Source organism: Myotis daubentonii, chromosome 6 (genome assembly GCF_963259705.1).
Source record: "Myotis daubentonii chromosome 6, mMyoDau2.1, whole genome shotgun sequence".
In the NCBI taxonomy this organism is placed as follows: Eukaryota; Metazoa; Chordata; class Mammalia; order Chiroptera; family Vespertilionidae; genus Myotis; species Myotis daubentonii.
This window is the reverse complement of record NC_081845.1, coordinates 1,101,790-1,125,901: the sequence shown is the minus strand read 5'-3', so window position 1 is coordinate 1,125,901 and position 24,112 is coordinate 1,101,790. Positions and strand designations below refer to the sequence as shown.

Below are 24,112 nucleotides of genomic sequence, written 5' to 3'. Positions count from 1 at the left end.
ATTGATCTATATGCCTGTTCTTGTGCCAGTACCAGGCAGTTTTGAGAACAGTGGCTTTGTAGTACATCTTGATGTCTGGTATTGAGATCCCACCTACTTTGTTCTTTTTCAGGATCGCTGCAGCTATTCGGGGTCTTTTTTTATTCCAGATGAATTTTTGGAGAGTTCGTTCTAGACCTGTGAAGTATGCCGTTGGTATTTTAATGGGAAGTGCGTTGAATTTATAGATTGCTTTGGGTAGTATGGACATTTTAATGATGTTGATTCTACCAATCCATGAACACGGTATGTTCTTCCATCTGTTTATTCTTCCTCTATCTCTTTTTTCAACGTCCTGTAGTTTTCTGAGTAGAGGTCTCTTACCTCTTTAGTTAAGTTTATTCCTAGGTAGCTTAATTTTTTTGGTGTGATGGTGAATGGAATTGTTTTTATAATCTCTCTTTCTGAAAGTTCACTATTGGTGTATAGAAATGCCTCAGATTTCTTGGGGTTAATTTTGTATCCTGCTACATTGCCAAATTCATGTATTAAGTCTAGTAGCTTTTTGATGGAGACTCTAGGGTTTTGTATGTATAATATCATGTCATCTGCAAATAAGGACAGTTTTACTTCCTCTTTTCCAATTTGGATGCCTTTTATTTCTTCTTCTTGCCTAATTGCAATGGCTAACACTTCCAGTACCATGTTGAACAGGAGTGGGGAGAGGGGGCATCCCTGTCTTGTTCCTGTTCTTAGGGGAAATGGTGTTAGTTTTTGTCCATTGAGTATGATGTTGGCTGTGAGCCTGTCATATATGGCTTTTATTATGTTGAGGTATGATCCTTCTACTCCCACCTTGCTGAGAGTTTTTATCAAAAATGGGTGTTGGATTTTGTCAAATGCTTTTTCTGCATCAATTGATATGACCATCTGGTTTTTTTCTTTCAATTTGTTTATGTGATGAATCACGTTTATTGATTTGAGGATATTGTACCATCCTTGCATCCCTGGGATAAATCCTACTTGGTCATGGTGTATGATCTTTCTGATGTACTGCTGGATCCGATTTGCTAAGATTTTGTTGAGGATTTTGGCATCTATGTTCATGAGGGATATTGGCCTGTAATTCTCTTTCATTGTGTTGTCTTTACCTGGTTTTGGTATTAGGGTGATGCTGGCTTCATAGAATGAGCTTGGAAGTGTTCCTTCCTCTTGAATTTTTTGTGGTAGTCTGAGGAGGATAGGTTTTAGTTCTTCCTTGAATGTTTGGTAAAACTCCCCTGTGAAGCCATCTGGTCCTGGGCTTTTGTTTGCTGGAAGCTTTTTGATGACTGCTTCAATTTCTTCCATAGTTATTGGCCTATTGAGATTTTTAGATTCTTCCTGATTGAGTTTTGGAATGTTGTATTTTTCTAGGAATTTGTCCATTTCCTCCAGGTTGTCTAGTTTGTTGGAGTAGAGCTGTCAATAGTATTTTTTAACAATCATTTGTATTTCTGTGGGGTCTGTTGTTATTTCGCCTCTATCATTTCTGATTTTGTTTATTTGGGTCCTCTCTCTTTGCTTCTTGGTGAGTCTGGCTAGAGGTTTGTCAATTTTGTTTATCCTTTCAAAGAACCAGCTCTTGGTTTCATTGATTTTCTGTATTGTTTTTTTGGTCTCTATGTCATTTATTTCTGCTCTAATCTTTTTTTTTTTAAATTAAATCTTTATTGTTCAGATTATTACATTTGTTCCTCTTTTTTTCCCCCCCATAACTCCCCTCCTCCCAGTTCCCGCCCCACCCTCCGCCCTCACTCCCCACCCACTGTCCTCATCCATAGGTGCACGATTTTTGTCCAGTCTCTTCCCACATCTCCCACACCCCTTTCCCCCCCAAGAATAGTCAGTCCATTCCCTTTCTATGTCCCTGATTCTATTATAATCAACAGTTCATTCTGTTCATCAGATTATTTATTCACTTGTTGATAGATGCATGTTTGTTGTTCATAATTTGTATCTTTACCTTTTTCTTCCTCTTCCTCTTCTTAAAGGATACCTTTCAGCATTTCATATACTCCTGGTTTGGTGGTGATGAACTCCTTTAGCTTTTCCTTATCTGTGAAGCTCTTTATCTGACCTTCAATTCTGAATGATAGCTTTGCTGGATAAAGTAATCTTGGTTGTAGGTTCTTGGTATTCATCACTTTGAATATTTCTTGCCACTCCCTTCTGGCCTGCAAAGTTTCTGTTGAGAAATCAGCTGACAGTCGTATGGGTATTCCCTTGTAGGTAACTGAGTTTCTTTCTCTTGCTGTTTTTAAGATTCTCTCTTTATCTTTTGCTCTTGGCATTTTAATTATGATGTGTCTTGGTGTGGTCCTCTTTGGATTCCTTTTGTTTGGGGTTCTCCGTGCTTCTTGGACCTGTAAGTCCATTTCTTTCACCAGGTGGGGGAAGTTTTCTGTCATTATTTCTTCAAATAGGTTTTCAATATCTTGCTCTCTCTCATCTTCTGGCACCCCTATAATTCTGATGTTGGTACGCTTGAAGCTGTCCCAGAGGCTCCTTACACTATCCTCGCATTTTTGGATTCTTTTTTCATTTTGCTTTTCCGGTTGGATGTTTTTTGCTTCCTCGCATTTCAAATCATTGACTTGATTCTTGCGCTCCTCTGGTCTGCTGTCGGGCGTCTGTATAATATTCATTATTTCAGTCCGTGTATGCTTAATTTCTAGTTGGTTCCCCAATATAAGATCGAGGGTCTTATTAGTTTTCGTGTAGATCTCATTAAGTTTATTGGCAGCTTCTAAACAGTTCTTGAGAGACCTTAAAAGTGTGGTTCTGAACTCTATATCTTCCATTGACAATTTTGTCCTGTTTCTTTGTCTCCGCATTTTGTTATGCTTCCTTGGTGCACCCCCTAGTGGTCTTTGTTCAAAGTCTTATAGTTAAATCTTGATTGTTGTAGCTAATTCCAGGGAGGGTTTGACCTCCAGGCCAAGTGGCTATGAGAATCAGCTGTGTCAGCAGTGAGAGATCTGCTCTAATCTTTATTATCTCCTTCCTTCTGCTCACTCTGGGGTTTTCTTGTTGCTGTCTTTCTAATTCTTTCAGTTGTAGAGTTAGATGATTTACTACCATTTTTTCTTGTTTTTTTGAGATAGGCCTGTAGAGCTATAAACTTCCCTCTCAGGAATTGCTTTCATTGTGTCCCATAGGTTTTGGATTGTAGTGTTTTCATTGTCATTAGTTTCCAGGATGTTTTTGATTTCTTCTTTGATCTCATTGTTAACCCAATCAATATTCAATAACATGCTATTCAGCTTCCAAGTGTTTGAGTATTTGGGGTTGTTTTTATTGTAGTTTATTTTTAATATTATGCCATCGTGGTCTGAGAAGATGCTTTTTATGATTTCAATCTTCTTGAATTTGGGGAGACTTCGTTTGTGACCCAATATGTGGTCTATTTTTGAAGATGTCCCATGAGCACCTGAGGTGAACGTATATTTTGTGGCTTTGGGGTGAAGTGTTCTGAAGATGTCAATTAAGTCCATCTGATCTAGTGAGTCATATAGGATTGCTGTTTCTTTGCTGAGTTTTTGTCTAGCGGATTTATCCAGTGATGTCAGTGGTGTATTAAAGTCCCCTACTATGATTGTATTGTTGTTGATCTCTCCTTTGATATCTTCCAGGAGTTTTTTTATGAATTTGGGTGCTCCTGCATTGGGTTCATATATGTTTATCAGGGTTATATCCTCTTGTTGTATTGATCCCTTTAGTATTATGAAGTGGCCTTTCTTATCTCTTGTTATGGCCTTCACTTTGAGGTCTATTTTGTCCGATATAAGTATTGCTACCCCAGCTTTTTTTTCATTTCCATTTGCCTGAAAGATATTTTTCCATCCCTTCACTTTCAGTCTGTGTGAGTCCCTTCTAATGAGGTGGGTCTCTTGTAGACAGCAAATATATGGGTCATGTTTTTTTATCCATTCAGCCACACGATGTCTTTTGATTGGACCATTTAGTCCATTTATGTTTAAAATTATTATTGAAAGGTACTTGTTTGTAGCCATTTCTATTTTTTTTTTTTTGTGGCTGTTTTCTTTCTTGGCTTTTTAGTTCTTCTTTTTACACCAGTCCCTTTAGCATTTCTTGCATTACTGGCTTGGTGGTGATAAACTCCCTTAGCCTTTTTTTGTCTGTGAAGCTTCTTATTTCCCCTTGAATTCTGAATGATAGCCTTGCTGGATAGAGTATTCTTGGATTCAGTCCTTTGCTTTGCATCACTTTGTAAATTTCCGTCCATTCTTTTCTGGCCTGATGTGTTTCTGTTGAGAAGTCATTTGATAATCTAATGGGAGATCCCTTGTATGTAACTTTCCATCTCTCTCTTGCAGCCTGTAAGATTCTCTCTTTGTCCTGAACATTTGCCATGGTAATTATGATGTGTCTTGGTGTGGGTCTTTTTGGGTTCACCTTGTTTGGGACTCTCTGGGCTTGTGTGACGTTTTTCTTCCCCACCTCAGGCAAGTTTTCTGATATTATTTCTTCGAGTAGGTTTTCTAATCCGTGTTCATCTTTCTGTTGTTCTGGCACCCCTATTATTCGTATGTTGTTTCGTTTCATGTTGTCCCAAAGCTCCCTTAGGCTCTCTTCCTGTCTTTTAATTTTTTTCTCCAATTGCAGTACAGTTTGGGTGTGTTTTGCTTCCTTGTCTTCTAATTCACTAATTTGGTCCTCCGCTTCTCCTAGTCTACTATTGATACTTTCAATGGTGTTTTTTATTGCAGCTATATCACTCTTCATTTCTTCTTGGGTCTTACTTAAGTTGTTGATTGTTTCATCTGTTTCTTCTTGCTTCTTGCATAGGTAGTTGACTTTTTCATCTGTTTCTTCTAGCTTCTTGCATAAGTTGTTGACTTTTTCCTCCGTCTGGTTTATGCACTCTAGGACCCTTATTCTGAATTCTTTTTCTGTCATGCTGCATGCCTCTGTATAATTTAGCTGCTTTTCTGGCGAGTCCTCTTTTTCTTTCCTTTGGGGGTTTCTTTGTCTACCCATGTTTGATCTCACTGACATATCTAGACGTTGAGTCATTCAGTGGCTGCTCCCTGGGTGGCAGTGACTCCTTGGGCTGTGGTTGCTCCTCGGGCGGTTGCAGTAGCAGCTGCTCCTCAGTTGGCAGCAGCTCCTCTGGTGGGTGCTGTTCACAGCTGTGGTGGCTCTTCTGGCTGGTGGGGGGAGGTTTCACGTACAGCTGCTGTTCCTCAGACAGAGGGCGTGGTGCTCAGGAGGCTGCTGTTGCTTGGATCTGCTGCATTGATTTAAAGGCACAAAATACAACACAACAAGGCACCACGTACCAGGCACTTTCCAGGGGAGCTCTGCCCTTCCCGGCTGCAGACTGTCTCACCAGCTGAGTAGTTTCGCCAATTTGGGGTGGGTGTTATTAGTTTCAGCTGCTTACTCCATTTGTTCCGGGAGATGACCTCCCCAACTCACCTTGTTCCTGACCCCCAGCTGACCCCAACTCACCTTGGTCCCGACCCCCAGCTGACCCCAACTCACCTTGTTCCTGACACCCAGCTGACCCCAACTCACCTTGGTCCTGACCCCCAGCTGACCCCAACTCACCTTGGTTCTGTTCAGCCTGATTTGGGCTTTGGAGTGAGATGGACTTTGGTTGTAATTCTGTGTCCACCGGCGGCACTGAGTCGGGGAAGCAGGTAAATGCGTGCGCCCGCCCATCACCTGGGAGGCGGAGGGAGAGTCTGAGGTGCGGTCGGAGCACGCCACCCGCCCGGGGAGCACGTGCCAGGCGCACGGCTGTGGCGTGCACTCACCGAGTGGCTGCAGGACCCGGCGGCAGGGGGGTGAAGCGGGCACAGCTAGGCTCTCCTGGGGTGAGGAGGGGAGCACAGAGAGGCTGGGCCGTTTGCTCCAGGCCGTGGGCCAGGGAGGGGGAGCAGGACCTCCTGGCCCAGGTCCCACTGGACCCAGGCTGCGCTGCTCAGCTGCTTCCCAACCCACACATCACCCGTCTCAGCCACGCGGGTTCAGCCGCCTCTTCCTCTTGTGAGAAAGTCCTCCAAGCGCCTGGAATCATTGCTCTAACCCCCCCCCAACACATTTGATTCCATTAATTTTCCCTTCCCGGTTTGCTTTTACGTCTAAGAATGGCCGGAAGGGAGAGTTTGTCATGATCGACTGCGTACTCTGAGGTTCTCCTGAGCTCGGGGAAGTTTGCAGGGAGGACCCTCCCCCACTCGCCCCTCTGGACACCAGGTCCCGGTCTGAGGGACCCAAGGGGCTCACAGAGCCTGCTACACATGGTCATGTTCACGGTGTGTTTTATTATAGAGACGGGCACAGGTCAGCACCAGCCAGGGGAGGAGGGATCGGCCGTCCTGGCAGGTGGTCCGAGTGGAGCATCCGTGTGGAGCATCTGTGTGTGGAGCATCCGTGTGTGGAGCATCCGTGTGTGGAGCATCCATGTGTGGAGCATCGTGTGTGGAGCATCCATGTGGAACATCCGTGTGGAGCATCTGTGTGTGGAGCATCCATGTGTGGAGCATCTGTGTGTGGAGCATCCATGTGTGGAGCATCCGTGTGTGGAGCATCTGTGTGTGGAGCATCCGTGTGTGGAGCATCCATGTGTGGAGCATCTGTGTGTGGAGCATCCATGTGTGGAGCATCCGTGAGTGGAGCATCTGTGTGTGGAGCATCCGTGTGTGGAGCATCCGTGTGTGGAGCATCCGTGTGTGGAGCATCTGTGTGTGGAGCATCCGTGTGGAGCATCTGTGTGTGGAGCATCTGTGTGTGGAGCATCCGTGTGTGGAGCATCCGTGTGTGGAGCATCTGTGTGGAGCATCCGTGTGTGGAGCATCTGTGTGTGGAGCATCCGTGTGTGGAGCATCCATGTGTGGAGCATCTGTGTGTGGAGCATCCATGTGTGGAGCATCCATGTGTGGAGCATCGTGTGTGGAGCATCCGTGTGGAACATCCATGTGGAGCATCCGTGTGTGGAACATCCATGTGGAGCATCCGTGTGTGGAGCATCCATGTGTGGAGCATCCGTATGTGGAGCATCCGTGTGTGGAGCATCTGTGTGTGGAGCATCCATGTGTGGAGCATCCGTGTGTGGAGCATCCGTGTGTGGAGCATCTGTGTGTGGAGCATCCATGTGTGGAGCATCCGTGTGTGGAACATCCATGTGGAGCATCTGTGTGTGGAGCATCCATGTGTGGAGCATCTGTGTGCAGCATCCGTGTGTGGAGCATCCGTGTGGAGCATCCACGTGGAGCATCTGTGTGTGGAGCATCCATGTGTGGAGCATCTGTGTGTGGAGCATCTGTGTGGAGCATCCGTGTGTGGAGCATCCGTGTGTGGAGCATCCATGTGGAGCATCTGTGTGTGGAGATTCCATGTGTGGAGCATCCGTGTGTGGAACATCCATGTGGAGCATATGTGTGTGGAGCATCCGTGCGTGGAGCATCCATGTGTGGAGCATCCGTGTGTGGAGCATCCGTGTGTGGAGCATCCATGTGTGGAGCATCCATGTGTGGAGCATCCGTGTGGAGCATCTGTGTGTGCAGCATCCTTGTGATGAGCATCCGTGTGGAGCATCTGTGTGTGGAGCATCCGTGTGTGGAGCATCCCTGTGTGGAGCATCCTTGTGTGGAGCATCCGTGTGGAGCATCCGTGTGTGCAGCATCCGTGTGGAGCATCTGTGTGGAGCATCCGTGTGTGGTGCACCCGTGGGTGGAGCATCCGTGTGTGCAGCATCCGTGTTGGAGCATCTGTGTGTGGAGCATCTGTGTGCGGAGCATCCGTGTGGAGCATCCGTGTGGAGCATCCACGTGTGGAGCATCCATGTGGAGTATCCGTGTGTGGAGCATCCTTGTGTGGAGCATCCGTGTGTGGAGCATCTGTGTGTGGAGCATCCACGTGTGGAGCATCCGTGTGGAGTATCCGTGTGTGGAGCATCCGTGTGTGGAGCATCCGTGTGGAGCATCCGTGTGTGGAGCATCCATGCCCCACTCGCTGGCCCCGGGGGAGGGCCTAGGAGAGGGAGCTGGGGCCACTTACAGAAACAGGCGTCCTGTCAGTAACGGGAAGTGGGAGCAGCTGTGGAGGGAGGATGTGGCACAGTCCCCGGCTCCCGTGCTCGCCGAGCCTGTGGTCGGAGCCGAGGAACCTAGCCCCTCCCCCAGGCATAGTCCCGCCCCGCACACATCACCCGGGACTGGGCTCCTAGCACACGCGTGCTGCAGGCAGGAGGCATCACTTGGAATGTCGTTTACTGCGACAGGAAAACTTCAATCCTGCAAAACTGAACTTTCAATGCACAACAAATAATTGTCCTCAAGCTCCAGCCCGGGGTCGAAACCATGACGCGTGCAAAGTGCCGCCTGTAAAAAAGCTGTTTTTTCCTTCATTTTTTAGTGCAGGTTCAACTCAAACACAAACTCACAATGAGGGACGCCCCTGAGTGTCTTCCAGAGTGAACGCATGAGGAAGCGGGTCGGAGGGGGAGGTGGCCCGGGACTCAGGGCTCCACGCCCGGGACGGAGGGCTCTGTGCCCGGGACCCAGGGCTCCGCGCCCGGGACGGAGGGCTCTGCGCCCGGGACCCAGGGCTCTGCGCCCGGCTGGGCCCAACTGCAGGGCTGCAGGACAGATGGTGGGACATCACAGGGCAGGGCCCATGCACCGGGCACTGGCCGCCTCGGGCCATCAAAGACCGTCTGAGACACACATGAGCCTGGAACCATGAGGAGCTGTTCTGGGCCCTGAGGTCGGGGGCTGTGCAGAGGCTATGGCCAGAGGTTCAGGGTCACTTTTAAAAATATATATATTTTTATTGATTTCAGAGAGGAAGGGAGAGGGAGAGAGAGACGGAAGCATCGATGATGAGAGAGAATCACTGATCGGCTGCCTCTTGCACGCCCGCCCCCCCCCCCCCCAAATGTGGATGGAGCCTGCGACCAGAGCCTGTGCCCTGACCAGGAATCGAACCCTGACCGCCTGGCTCATAGGTCAACGCTCAACCACTGAGCCATACAGGCCGGGTTCGGGTCACTTCTTACCCCGTGTGGGATGCACGTGTGCTCACCTCCTGGATCTCTGATCGTCTCGAACACGGAGCAGCGCCTCCCCGCGCACCTGGCGTCACACCGCACACAGGACGGCCGCCTGCAGGCGCTGTGACGTGAGAACCCGCGCGTCCGCTCGCCTCGAGAGTGTCTCTCCGCAGGCGGTTTGTTCAGATGCCGGAAGAGGGTTCTAGGTCCTCAGGAACAAGTGCAGCGGGCGGGGGTCTCACTGTTCAGGGCACATTGAAGACCTGGCACCGAGCTTTCCCTCTGGGTCGTTGGGAGGGATTTGCGTGTCCGGCTCCCGGTCGGGGTGATAGGCGCCAGCGAACACGGAGTTGCACCCAGTCGCGCGCGTCCTAACGCTGGGCGGGCGCCGGGAAGCGGTCGGGAGGGTCCCTTTAAGCCAGGGCGTCGGTTTAGAATCCGGCCACTGTTCCCTGGCGTTCCCGGGCGGGGCCGAGCGGGCAGGCCCCGGGCCCAGGCCGCCATGGACGGGTGAGGGGGCAGCCGGTTGGGGCGCTGAGGGTAGGGCTCCTAGACTGAGGGTTGAAGCGTTCGGGGCCAAAACACAGCCAGCCGTCCCCTGAGAGAAACGAGGAGAACGTGCCCTTTTCGGGGCCCCGGGAACGAGAAACGCAGCCAAGTTCTGCGCGAAACTTCCATAACGCCGCCGAGGACGCGAGGACCGGATGGTTCGGTTGTTGTAGTTTTGTTGCTGGAAGATTCGAGCCTCCTCCCTGAGGAAAATGACGCTTGAACCAGCTCACCTCTCTCTCTGTGATAAACTGTTCATTTGTTAAATTGTTAAACAATTGATTTTAGAGAGAGGGAGGGAGAGGGAGTAACAGCGATCGCTTGTGTCCAGTACGAGCCCCGATCGGGAACCAAGGCTGCAGCCTTTTGTGCGCGGACGCTGCTCCAGCTGCCGGGCCCCCGGCCAGGGCTCAGCTGCTGGGCTGCAGCCGGACGTTGGTGATAAGCGCGTTCTGTTTCGATCTGAGTCGCCGCCCAGATCCACCACCCGTGTCTGTGCGTGACAGTGTCCGGACCTCCTTCCCCGTCGGCCTCAACCCTTTTGAGGAAGAGCCGGGTCTCCTTAGGACCGACAGACGGACGAGGACGGGAAGTCAGCGGGGGTGGGGAGCACGCCCTCCCCTCTCCGGAGCTCAGCTTTCCTGTTTTGCTCTGTTTCCAGTTGCCCTGAGCCTCCTGGGACAGGCGAGATGGTCCCGCGTGTCCCCACAGAGGCTGTGCGCTAACGCGGCCCTTGTCCTAAGGCTCCGCCTCTCAGAGCTGCGGGCGCCTGGGCCTGGAGCAGCATGGCCCCGACTCTCTAGGAGCCGACGCGTGGCTCCCCCATCCAAGCCTCTCCGCTCCCCTGGAGGCGCCAGAAAAGCCAGCGCTCAGCACAGAGGCTGGGTGTGCCCGGGTGTGTTAGGGGGTGTCTGACCGGGTGTGTTAGGGGGTGTCTGATCTGGTGTGTTTAGGGGGTGTCTGGTGGTGTGCTTAGGGGTGTCTGATGGTGTGTTTAGGGGGTGTCTGATCTGGTGTGTTTAGGGGACGTCTGACCTGGTGTGTTTAGGGGTGTCTGATGGTGTGTTTAGGGGGTGCCTGTTCAGCTCTGTGGACTGAGAGACCCTAAGATTCCACGGACGCAGCCCGACCCTGAGCCAGCGCTGACGGCCCGGTGCCCGGTGAGTTTCTGTAATTAAAGCGTTTCTATGGGTTGCCGAGGAGAGGCCCTGTGTGGGCCATCCCGTGGGGTCCGGCCACCCCCTGGCCGTTTCTGGGTCCACGTGGAAGCACCGAGCAGGGAGGTGGCCGTGGTGATGAGGGTCCCTCACACTCACCAGAGGAGGGGGGTGGGGGGGCCGGCACCTGCCTCCCGCCTCCTGATGGCCCCTTCCCGCCAGGATGCTGGGGGCTCACATGGAGGCCGAGCCGCCCACGGACACCGGCTGCCCCGAGGACCCCCCGGCCGGGGCCGACCCCCAGGAGACGGCCGAGCTCCCCGGGGAGGACGACGGGGCCGCGGAGGTGCTGGTGAGCCGGGCGGTGCTGGGGCCCCCACTCCGGGGTGGGGAACCCTGTCCCCAGCCGTCACCGTCCTGGCGTGCGGTCTCCCCGCCTCCTCCTCTCTCAGGGCTTTAGTGCTGCTCCGCGGGTCGCTGCCACCCGCCTCCGTGGGGGCCTGCGGAGCTTTACCTCCCGACGGGGAGAGGCAGCGCCCCGACTCTGCCGCCAGCCTCGTGCCCCATGCAAGAGGAGCGCAGCCTTAGAGACTGGGCAGGACCTGGCGGGGCGTTGACTGACTTCACTCGTCCCACCAGCCCCCACCTCACCCCCCAGACTCTGCCAACGGCCCGCCTGACCTCTGAGCAGAGTGTCCGCGCCTCCCCACACGGTTTCTGGAGTGTAGACCACCCCGTCGTCCCTGCCCACTGAGCTGCCTGTCCAGTGGCCGTGGCCACACCGGGCGGGACTGTCCCTCCTGGCCACGCTGTTTGTCCTCGGGACGCAGGGGCCGAAGCAGGGTCCTGGGAGAGCTGGTGGCGGGTGGGAAAGGCCGAGCTCCAGCCTCTAAACCGCGGCCGTTTCCACACGACCGGGGAGTCCGCTCCTGCTCCCGGGACTCGGGAAGCGCCAGCCCCGGCCGTGGCCATAACGGTGCCGAAGGCTCACGCGCACCCGCGACGGGCGAAGCCACGGGAGGCGAGCCCACCGCCACGGCCGCCGTCACCTGCCGCCCTCTGTGGAGTAACAACGCGAAACAAACTCCACTTAGTAACAAAGATGGCGCCCTGGCCGGTCTGGCTCGGTGGATAGCGCGTCGGCCTGTGGACTGAAAGGTCCTGGGTTCAAGCCGGTCAAGGGCACAGGCCCGGGTTTTGGGCTCGATCCCCAGCGGGGGGCGTGCAGGAGGCGGCCGACGGATGATCCTCTCTCATCATGGATGTTTCTCTCTCTCCCTCTCCCTTCCTCTCTGACACCAATAAAATATATTAAAAACAACAATAATAACTAAGATGGATGCAGGCATTAGTTCCACGCAGCTGCTCACGGTCGGAGCCCGGCTTTGGCTGAGCGGCCCGGTGCCACGGCCGGGTCTGTGACGCCGGCTGCGCTTTCTCTTCCCGACAGCGGTTACGGCGGCAGGTGGCCGGGCTCCGGCAGCAGCTCCAGACGCAGCAGGCCCACTGGGCCGCCGTCCTCCGCGACCTGCAGAGGCAGATGGACGCCCTGAAGGAGCAGGCCCCGGGGCCGCTGGGGCCCGACGCCAGCACATCCGTGGCCTCCGCTCGGACGAGGAGAGACGCAGACACTCCGGTAGGTACCAGGCTCTTCCGTTTGACCTGAAAGTAGCTGGTTAACGGGGCGGGTGCGTCCCTGCCGGGCGGAGCAGTGCTGTCTCTCAGCTCCCTGGCCCCGTGGCCTGCCTCCCTCATGAATAATTCATAACCACCCCATGAATAATTCACAACACTCGCTGCCCAGATCGGCTCTCACGGGCCAGCACGTCTGGTGACCAGGCATCTGATCACATGGCAGCCGCCACCACGGGGCTCTCCCCGCCGGGCGCGTGGGGCGCTCATTTGCTCACAGTGACCCTGTGAGACGGAGCCTATGGCCACGGCCACGTTGGTCCTGTGGCTGGTGGCCCCCAGCTGCGTGTGAACAGCCTGAGACACCCCCACCCGAGGGCCTCGGGGCACGGGACACGCCGTCTCCTCCTGTACCGTCTCCGCGAGGACACGCTCCTGGGGGCGAGCTGGGGTCGTGTCCTTTGTTGCCTCTGGGAACCGGGATATCGTGAGGTGGAGCACGACAGCGAGGCACCCACGCCCACATGGCCCCGCGGGACAGGGCGGCTTCCGCAAGGATCCTCCACGTGGAGGGGACCCCGGCCCAGTCCCCCGCCTCCCCGGCCTCCCTCCCTCATCTCGGGCCGCTGCCACGACTGTCGAATGGGGTAACGAGTTTATGTCGCAGCCGCTGTGCCTGTGACGGCGGGACGCCCCCTGAATCCTGTGTGTGACCCATTGCCTTTCAGGCAGCGAAACCTGCTTGTGGAGGAGGGTCCCCTCCATCGGCCGGTGAAGACACGACGAGGAAACATGCTTCCCGGAGCCGCAGCGCCCCTCTCCTCGGGCGGGCGCTGTCACCCCAGAGCGCACCCTCTTCCCAGGTGACCCCGAACGCGCCTGCCTGCGACAGGAAGTGGAGGCCGGGGACCCGTCAGGAGCGCCCCCCCCCGCAGCTCCCCTCCAGCTCCCACCTCCCGGGGGTTGCACTACCCCACCCCCCAGCCCGTCACGGCCACCCAGGGTCATGCTTGCCCGAGGCCGGCTTTTAAAGTAGCAAGAAATATATATATATGGATTTCAGAGAGGACGGGAGCGTGAGAGAGGGACAGAAACATCAATGATGAGAGGATCAGGGATCGGCTGCCTCCTGCACGCTCTCCACGGGGGATCAAGCCCGCAAACCAGGCATCAGGCTGTGACCTCCTGGTTCATAGGTCAGCGCTCAGCCACTGGGCACACTGGCTGGGCTTGCACACCTTTAAGCCCAGTTCTCAGGGCTCCATGTTGCTGCGATGGCCCATCTCCCCTCCACGTGCAGCCATGGCTTTCCCGCGTCCCACAGCCGCTGGGCTGTCAAACGGGCAGAGGGGGCTCCGCGTCCTGTGTTCCGGGCGCAGAACCAGCGCTTCGTAGTGGAGCTCCCGGGCGCCCAGCCGGGCCCGCGCTGGCGTTTCTGGTAACAGATGGCTCCTAACGAGGCCCACGCTTGTTTCCAGCCGATCGGTGTAACGGTGGAGAGGATCGAGTCGGGGAAAATGGTGTCCTATGAGGGTGGCGTCAAGGCCGTGTCCATCCGCCTCCTGATCCGCAGGGCAGCGCCTGCCCGGCCGGGGCTCCGCGCGGAGGGGAAGCCGGCTCCCCGGGAGGTCGCCAAGGTACCGTGAGAAAACGGCTCTCGTCGACACGGTTACAGGCAGAGCTTGGGAGTAGGTGACATTCCACTGTGGTCTCACACGAATCCTTCATTCATTACGCAAAGTTTAATGATTGGGATGATTACACTCCCATCGCATTACGCTGGAAAGATGAGCTGGCTGAACCGATCTCCGTGGGCTCGGCCAGGCTCTGTGTGTTTCTGCATTTTTAAACCGTGACATTCCGTGCAGCGCCCAGCGCGGTGCTGTGGGCCAGGTCCTGGGGCGCCTGGAAAGCATTCACGGCCCGGCCGGCACTGCCCTGTGAACGTTGAGCATCATAGGGGCTGAGCGTCGACCTATGACCCAGGAGGTCAGGGTTCGATTCCCGGTCAGGGCACGGGCCCAGGTTGTGGGCTCGATCCCCAGTGGGGGGCGTGCAGGAGGCAGCCGATCCATGATTCTCTGTCATCACTGATGTTTCTCTCTCTCTCTCTCCCCCTCCCTTCCTCTCTGACATCGATAAAAATATATTTAAAAGCGTTCATCATTGAAAAGACAGGAGTAGATTTCATTAGAAAATAGATTCATTTAAAAAAGAAGATGATGCCGGGATGTGGCTGACCCGCTTGCTCCCACTCCTCCCGTGTTCCGTGCGGCCTCCTGAGACGAGGACTGCGTTCTCTCCGCAGAACCTTCCGGTAGAACCAGCGTCTTCCCCAGGCACAGCCCGGCCCACGGGCACCGGGACAGAGAAGGAGGGAGGAGCCAGGCGCCCGGCCGGCCAGGTGGGTAGGCGGCCCCAGACACGCCCTCCTGAGCTGCCCGCCTGCCACCCGGGCCAGGCGCCCAGCGTCTGCTGGCATCCCTAGTGCGAGGCCGGCAGGTGTTTCCAGAACCCGGAGCTGCAGGCTCAGCCCAGGGGAGAGCGCCCTCTGGAGCAGGACACGCCGGTGGTGGGGCCCGGGATGGGCCGGGGGAGGGACGTGCGGCCGCCTGGGTGGTAAGGTCTCAGGAGCGCCCGCTGGCGTGGGACCTGGACGCCAGCTCCCCGGGCCGCCTAACGGTCCCCTCACTCCCGCCCCTCCCACTCCCCGCGGCCTGAGCAGGCGCATTCATGCTCTTGGAGAGGGATGTTTAGTGAATGGACCGCCGGAACGCTGCTTGGGGAGCAGCTGGAATCGGCTAAGCGAGTCCTTTTTCTTTGGTGACGTCGTTATCGGTGGTAAGGTTTTCGGGGGGGCGGGGCTTATGTAAGTCAAATGCCTGATCTTACATCTCAAGAGGAGGATGAGAAACAAGCCGTGCCCCCTAAGTATTTGGGCGCCTGGGTGGACCTGTCACTCAACCTCGGCCCCCCCTGGGCTGTGGGCACAAAAACCAGTGCCTCTCTGCTTCCTCCTCTGAGTCCCACCACCTGCCTGTGCCCAGGTTCTTGCCTCACCCCTGCCCCGCCCCCTGCCCCCTCCCTGCCCTGCCCCACCCCCTGCCTCACCCCTGCCCCCTCATCCCCTCACCCCCTCCCTGCCCTGCCCCACCCCCTGCCTCACCCCTGCCCCCTCATCCCCTCACCCCCTCCCTGCCCTGCCCCACCCCCTGCCCCGCCCCCTGCCCCCTCCCTGCCTCACCCCTGCCCCGCCCCCTGCCCTCTCCCTGTCCCCTGCCCTCTCCCTGTCCCCTGCCCCCTCATCCCCTCACCCCTCCCTGCCCTGCCCCACCCCCTGCCTCACCCCTGCCCCCTCGCCCCCTCACCTCTCCCCTCTGGCGCCCCTTCACTGGATGGGAAGCTGAAAGTCTTCGTTGCTCATTTGCATGTTTCTCTCCTTAAATGAAACCCCCAAACACTCCCGGGTCATGGTGTTCCCATGAGAACATTGAGGACGTCCTTTGTGCCTCCTCATTTCTGAGGGGAAACCAGCTCTTTACGCCTCACTGGGGGTCACTGTAGGTTAAGCCCTTAATCCTCTACGACCGAGGGGCACACCTTTGCGTCATTTATCTGGTGGGTTTGGGGTGAACTTGTGGTCCTGGTTCAAACCTCAGGCTGATGGATGGCTGTTGTGGGGCCAGCGGGGGCCAGCGGGGGGCCAGCGGGGGGCCCGCCATCGACCTGCCTGGTGGGTGCAGGGGACACTCCGAGCCCAGCGTGGGGGCCAGGCCTGTGCGTTTTCCCGGTGCCTCGGCTCGGCCCCTGAGCCGTGTGGAGTGACAGGCGTGGTGGAGTGGCGCTCAGTCCCTGATGGTCGCCCGTCGCCTCAGAATCTCCGCGTGTGGCCTCCTCTCGAGTGTCGCCGCGTTGCCGTCAGCGCCTCCCTTTGTTAACCTGACAGGCATTTGAAGGCTTTTTCTGACTTCCTAGCTCAGCACGGCCCGTGCCGCACGTGAGACTTGCCTTTTGTAATAGAAACCAGTCACCTCTGGACAAGGTGGGTGGCGCGGCCAAGGGCCTGGGGTGGGAAGGAAGGAAACGTTCACGAAGGACAAGTCTACGTGGAAATCACCGTTTACGGGGTCAAGGTTTCCAGCTCCACCAGCGCCAGGAGCTCGGATACCCAGGCCGAGGGCTGATAGGCTGGTGATCTGCATAGCGACCTGGAGGAAACGCATTGGCAGGGCGAAGGATCGCATTCGCCCCTCGTGGGCAGGCCCCGGGGCGGGCGTGGGGCCGGTGGGTTAGCGTCTGTTCACGGAAACCACCGGCGGGCCCACGGCCACGGCACAGGCCGAGGAGGGCGTGGAGGAGGAGGAGGGAGACACCGGGTCGCGTTCTCTCCAATCCGGGCCTCTGTGTCTCCGCGAAGGTGGGCGAGACGCGCGGCGCGGGCTGCAAAGACGCCGAGGACGAGGGTCTCAGGACCACGATCGTGCGGTTCTCTAGCGGGGACGTGAGGAAGACGCTGCCGGACCGGAGAGTGGTGCGTGCGCCCGCGGACCCGCCTGAAAAGCAGCGAAGCCGACCAGTCAGTGGGACTTTCCCTTGGGGGGCGGGGTAGCTGGGCAGAAAATGGGCCACTTGGGCCTCCATTTGCGCGTCGAGGTGAGGATTCCTTGGGCCCCTGCGGAGTGGCTCCTGCCCGTCTCCAGGGCCGCTCGCTGGTCTCCAGGGGACACTGGGCCCTGGGAGGATAATTCCTGCAGCGACAGATAATGAGCACTGTCTGCATTCATCTCACTACGGACCATTATTCCCGCACCCCGTCCCAGCCTGTCCCTGCAGCCCCAGTCTGTCCCTGCACCCCCTGCAGCCCCTGTACCCCCGGCCTGTCCCTGCAGCCCCGGAATCTCCAGCTGCCGGCGGCGGGTGGGACAGCTGTGGTTCAGGGTCGCAGGGCCCACAGGTCGCACTCACTGGGAAACAGTGGGGTCTGGATCTGCTACAGGCGAGGCCACCAAGGTCAGGAGGCCTCAGGGGCCAGGGCCCGTCCAGGTGAAGGGCCAGGGCCGCGCCATGTCCGGCGATCTCTCCCACTGTCTTGTTTCTGGGGCTTTGAGGACGATCCTCTTCAGAGCCCACCTCCCTCCCCAGGGGCAGGCCCTCCTCGCCCCCGTCCCTCCACCGCCCGACGGGCAGGCCCGGCCTCTCCACCAGGAAGCAGGAAGTGCTTCCCCAGAGGAGACCCGGGCTCGCGATGACAGCGCGGCTGCCCCGACGCCATGCCTCTGTGCCCGCAGGTCCACTACTGTGCCAGCACGGGGACCACGCGCACCGTCCACCCCAGCGGCCTGGAGGTCGTGCGCTTTCCCGACAAGCGGACAGGTCAGTGGCGTCACCCGGGGCGTGTGCGCTGAGCTTGAGCTGCTGTGTGTGCCGTGGGCCAGCATGCGCGTTGTATGAGCAGGCATGTGCACTGTGAGTGTGAGCTGGCATGAGCGTGAGCTGGCGTGTGCACCGTGTGTGTGAGCTGGTGTGTGCACCGTGGGCTGGCGTGTGCACCGTGAGTGTGAACTGGTGTGTGCACCGTGTGTGTGAGCTGGCGTGTGCACCGTGAGTGTGAACTGGTGTGTGCACCGTGTGTGTGAGCTGGCGTGTGCACCGTGAGTGTGAACTGGTGTGTGCACCATGTGTGTGAGCTGGCGTGTGCACCGTGAGTGTGAGCTGGCGTGTGCACCGTGAGTGTGAGCTGGCATGTGCGCTGTGGGCTGGTGTGTGACTGTGAGTGTGAGCTGGTGTGTGCACCGTGGGCTGGCGTGTGCATCGTGAGTGTGAGCTGGCGTGTGTGCTGTGAGTGTGAGCTGGCATTTGCGCTGTGGGCTGGCATGTGCGCCGTGAGTGTGAGCTTGCGTGTGCGCTGTGAGTGTGAGCTGGCATGTGCGCCGTGAGTGTGAGCTGGCATGTGCGCCGTGAGTGTGAGCTGGCATGTGCGCTGTGAGTGTGAGCTGGCATGTGCGCTGTGGGCTGGCGTGTGTGGTGTAGTCCTCCCTCCATTCGGTGTGGACACCAGGTCACATCGCCCTGGCTGGAGCCTGGGCTCCCAGCTCTGTGTGTTCGCTTTGTGAGGCTTTAGTTCTCCCCGTCACTGTGTGGGGTCCCCGTGGGGTTCATGGTGGTGGTGATTGTCCTCACGACCCAGCCCTCTCGGTGCAGACGCGTCGGGCGGCCCCTCCCCCCCGTGGAGGGCTCTTGGCTTCCGCGTCCTCCACGTCCGCGTCAGCACCTCCCTCGCCCTCAGGAACCTCGAGTGAATGTGGCCTCTGGGCGCGTGCCTGGGAGAGGGCACACGCAGTGGCTGTCTCCGCGTCCCCTGTCCCCGTGGTCACCGCTGTCTGTGCGAGGGAGGGATTCCGGCTTCGAGTGTCTGCCCTCTTTGCTGAAACTAACAGAGCCCTGGCCCTGGGTGAGCTTGGAGGTTTCCCAAAGACCGTGCTCAGGGCCCAGCAAGCTCCCCCGACCATGGGCCTGTCTGCCCTGGGGCTGCTGGCATTCGGACGTGCCAGAGAGGCTGGGACCTGCTTCCTTCGTGTGAAAGGTAAGTGCGTGTAGCCCTGGCTGTTGGCTCAGTGGATAGAGCACAGGCCTGCGGACTGAAGGGTCCTGGGTTCGATTCCGGTCAAGTGCACATACCTTGGTTGCAGGCTCCATCCCAGGCCCTGGTCAGGGGTGCATGCGGGAGGCAGCCAATCGCTGTGTCTCTCACATCGGTGTTTCTCTCGCCCTGTCTTTCTCCCTCCCTTCTGCTCGCTCTAAAAATCAATGGGAAACTATCCTTGGGTGAGGATTAACAACAACAAAAAGTGTGTGTGTAGGGACAGAGCATGTAGGGTTTGGTGCTGTGTGCAGGTCCATGCATCCTCTGGGGTCTTGGGGCGTATCCCAGAGACAAGGGGATGCTGGAACATGCGTTAAAAAAAGGGTAAAGGGGGCCAAAGGCAAAACTTCCAGTTAGAACTAAGTCCCAGGACGTCATGTGCGGGAGGGTGACTGTCTATATACCAGAGGCTCGAGGCACGAAATTCGTGCAAGAGTAGGCCTTCACAACCGCGGCTTCGTCCCAAAGGTCGTCCGGAAGGGTGTCCGGATGGTCGTCCGGATGGTCATTCCACTGTTTGGCCGTTCGGTCGATTTGCATATTACACTGTTATTATTATACTAGAGGCTGGGTGCACGAATTCGTGCACTGGTGGGGTCCGGTCGGCCTGTCCCAATTGGGGCTGATTGGGCTGGGTCGGCCAGGGAGAGGGGACACAGGAGGTTGGCCGGCCAGCCCCACCCTCAATTGCTGTGGGGAAGGGGTGATTGGGGGTGGGGCCGGCTGTGGGGAGAGCCCACGGGTGATTGGCAGACCAGCCCTGCCCCCTGGTCAAACTCCTGGTTAAGGGGACAATTTGTAGATGTATAAAGGCCTAATATGCAAATTGTCCCCATGGGAGTTTGACTAAGAGTTTGATCGCTCGCCATGATGTGCGCTGACCACCAGGGGGCAGCGCGGAAAGAAGGAAGGCCCCGGCCAGCAGCCAGAAGGCCTCTATCGGCCCTGATTGCCGGCCAGGCCTACGGACCCTACCTGTGCACGAATTTCATGCACCGGACCTCTAGTAGTTAATAATACTTATTGCATATTTGCAAGTGGCTGAGAGGTTAGATCCAGGAATTCTCATCACAAGAACAGACATCTTTGTGACTATAACTGTGTGGTGTGGAGGTTAACGAGCCTGGGTGTTCTGCGACCATTGTGCCTCCATAACGAAGCGTGTTCTGCAGAGAAATTCCACCCCGACGGCTCGAAGGAAGTCTTGTTCCCGGATGGGACAGTGACGCGTTTTCTCGACGGACAAGAGGAGACGGTGTTTCCTGATGGGACGTCGGTCAGCGTGGCCAGGTCGGTGCTGGGACAGGCGATGCCAATCTGACTTTTTGGTTTGTGTAGTCAAGAATTTATTTAGTGGGTGAGCATCGACCCAGGAACCAGGAGGTCACAGTTCAATTCCCGGTCAGGGCACAGGCCCGGGTTGCGGCCTCGATCCCCAGTGTGGGATGTGTAGGAGGCAGCCAATCCATGATTCCTTCTCATCATTGATGTTTCTCTCCCCCCTCTCTTCCTCTCTGAAATAAATAATAAAAATATACTTTAAAAAAGAGTTTATTTCTATTAATTTTTTAAAAATATGTTTTTAATATGGTACATAGGTCGACGCCCAGCCACTGAGCCACACCAGCTGGGCGCTTTAGAGTAATTTTTGTGAAAGCGTAGGTGTTCGTCCCCATTTAGTAATAGAACACGGGGTCACTGGCCCTGAAGTTTGGTGTTTTTACCTGAATTCCTTTGTGGAGAACATGGGTTTAACACTGATTTTTTAAAAATATTTTTTAATTGATTTTTTGCAGAGAGGAAGGGAGAGGGAGAGAGAGTTAGAAACATCAATGAGAGAGAAACATTGATCAGCTGCCTCCTGCACATCTCCTACTGGGGATGTGCCTGCAACCAAGGTACATGCCCTTGACCAGGATCGAACCTGGGACCCCTCAGTCCACAGGCCGACGCTCTATCCACTGAGCCAAACCGGTCAGGGCTTAACACTGATATTAAGTGTTCTCTTCACCGGCGTTGGTCAGGCTTGAATTGTAACCACAAAAACAATTCCAGTCTCGGGCGGGTGCCCCCCTGAGACCACGCTGTCTGGAGGACCAGTCCAGAGCGGACACACGCAGACACCGTGTAAGACACGGAGAAGGGCTGTGGGCACTTCTCCTGATGCAGAACGAGCAGCGCAAGACCCTGGACCCCCCCCCCACCCCAGGCCCCCTGAAGATGGGAGGTTTACTCTCGCTGCTCCTTCACCCCGACAGCCACAGGCCCTGAGGATGTGGGACATGCACCCCCGACTCCTCTCCCCCTCTCCCCTTCTCCCCCCAGCTCACCACCACCAGCCTCACCCTTCCCCTCCCGGGTGACTGCAGGGCCCCCATCTCCCCTCAGCATGGGGTCATCTTGCTTTCCTCTGGGGTCCTTGGTCCTGAATGATGACCATGAAACCCTCCAGTCCCCCTCCTCCTTCCAGATGACACTCCCAGCTCGGGAAGTAGGGTTCTCCATGACCAGGCCCAGCTGGCCCAGCCCGCCTGCTGGCATGTCCCCCGGCTGACCTCCTGGCCCCACTCTGGGCCTTCACTGCCCAGACTTTGTACGTGCTCCCCCCCCCCACACGCACACACACGCACACACACGCACACACAGGCACACACACTGCTCCAAGACCTGGAGGGGGACCCGGCCCCCCTCCTTCCACACTCGCGGCTCTGGGTCCCGCCAGGACAGCTGACGCCCCTTCTCCTCCCCCAGGAACGGCGACAAGACCATCGTGTTCAGCAACGGGCAGCGGGACATCCACACGGCCGAGTTCAAGCGGCGGGAGTACCCCGACGGCACCGTCAGGACCGTGTACTGCGATGGCCGCCAGGAGACCAGGGACGCGTCCGGGAGGGTGAAGGTCAGAGGCGAGGCCAGGAACCGTGTCCTGGACTGGAAGTAGGTCACCCACTAACACAGCACAGGCGTCCAGTCACCGTTTTGTTAAAACAAAAACAATAAACAGATGACACGGTCGCTGCCCCGAACGACGGCCCCACACGAACTCTCGGATCCCAAGGCGCCTGGAGGCTGCGAAGGAAGAGACGCCGTGTCTGGCTTCCTGGTTAGAGAAGCCTGAGGCCCCACCAGCCAGGGGTCCCGAGAGGGGCCCGGGCCCAGGAGGCTGCAGGCCGGCCCCGTGGACCGTGTGGCCTCGCGCACGTGGCGGTCTGTCCTCTTGGTCCCTCAGTGGCCCTCGGTCCTCACGGTGTTTCCTTCCCTCCCATCCGGGCACTCGGCCTTCTCGTGGCCCCGGGTTCTTGCCTGCGTCTGCAGACACACCGTCTCTGTAAACAGACCTAGAAGGAAGGCAACCACATCCCTGCCACTGAAGGGAATAAAATGGGGCGTCTCCTGTTACATTCTTTGTGTTATAACTATTTCGTATGTTTTATATTAACTTTTTATTGAAGATCATTTTGACTCATAGATTGGAGAGCAGGTTCAGACCTCTTCGTCTCTGTCCTCTCATGTTTCTGGGCTGTGGCTGCTAGCACCTAGTTTGATATACACGAGGCAAAACCAACCACCCACCCTCCACCCACCTACCAACCACCCTCCAACCAACCAACCCACCAACCACCCACCACCCAACCAACCAACCACAACCACCCAGCAACCACCCATCCACCCACCACCCACCACCCACCCACCATCCACCAAACAACCAACCAACCAACCAACCACCAACCACCAACCTACCACCCACCCACCACCCACCACCCACCCAACCAACCAACCCACCAACCACCCACCACCCAACCAACCAACCACAACCACCCAGCAACCACCCACCCACCCACCACCCACCACCCACCCACCATCCACCAAACAACCAACCAACCAACCAACCACCAACCACCAACCTACCACCCACCCACCACCCACCACCCACCCAACCAACCACCCACCCACCCACCAACCAACAACCACCCCCCCACCCCCCACCCACCGCCTCACCCACCAAACACCCACCCACCCACCCACCCACCCCCCACCCACCTGCCCCGGGGAACCCACCACCCACCTTCCTTGGGCCGTAGCTGGCGCCTTCTTTGCCCCTGCAGTGACTCGTTATGTTTGTTCAGTTGCACTTGGTGGAGAAAGGCCCAGGTCTCTGAGGAACGGGCACAGCCCCCGTCGTCCGTCCCTGACCTGGTCCCTGTCTGCTCCACCTCAGAAAGGCGGCTCTGCGTCCCCTGCTCACGGTGAGCCCTGTGCTCTGAATGCACAGCTCCTGCCGCCACTCCTGCCGCCGTGGGACCCTCACGTTACACGTCATTATTCCCACTCGGCCGCCTCTCACCACGGGAGAGAATGAGCCCAGACGGTGCACGTCTCCCTGACAGACGGCCCACGGCGGGCCCGGCCTACAGCTTCACATGCGCCAACAGAGCCGCCCCCCTCAGCAGCACCGGCTTCCTCCTCTCCGAGACTCACCTGTCGCACGACGAAGAGGGAGTATTTAGCAACACCGAACGTGAAAAACACAGAGCACAGAAACACTGAGAGCCCGGCCGGCCTGGCTCAGGGGCTGAGCATCGGCCTCGGAACCAGGGGTCAGGGTGCGATTCCGGTCGGGGCACAGGCCCGGGCTGCAGGCTCGACCCCAGTGTGGGGCGTGCAGGAGGCGGCCGATCCATGACTTTCTCCCTCTCCCTTCCTCTCTGAAATCAATAAAAAAAAGTGATCAACCGGGCCTGTGCCCTGACCGGGAATCGCACCCTGACCCCTGGTTCACAGGTCGATGCTCAGCCCCTGAGCCCCGCCGCCCGGGCTTGTCTCGCATTTATAAGGAAACCACGGGGAGTCGCGAGGAGGGGACGCCACACTGGGAGGTTACGTTCCCTGTGGGAGGAATAACAGACGCCGAGCCGGAGGCAGGGGGGCCGGGACATGGACACAGGGTGGAGGGCGCTCTGGGAGCTCCCCGCAGGGAGGACCCCCTTCCTTCCCAGGGTGCGGAGGGGACGATGGCGAGCCCTGCCCACCAGGGGGTGCTGGGTGGCCACGGTGGTCCCCGCAGCCGGGAAGGCGGAGGCTCAGGAA

At 57.0% G+C, this 24,112-nt stretch overlaps 1 protein-coding gene across 1 annotated transcript; it reads left to right on the top strand.

Moving 5' to 3' along the window:
* Nucleotides 1-17,647: 17,647 nt before the first annotated feature.
* Nucleotides 17,648-21,965, top strand: LOC132236640 (centromere protein J-like). The gene is made up of 3 exons (XM_059699732.1): nucleotides 17,648-17,754; nucleotides 20,197-20,314; nucleotides 21,776-21,965. Exons 1-3 carry the CDS (start codon nucleotides 17,652-17,654, stop codon nucleotides 21,963-21,965), a joined length of 411 nt encoding a protein of 136 aa, XP_059555715.1. The 5' UTR covers nucleotides 17,648-17,651.
* Nucleotides 21,966-24,112: the final 2,147 nt, after the last annotated feature.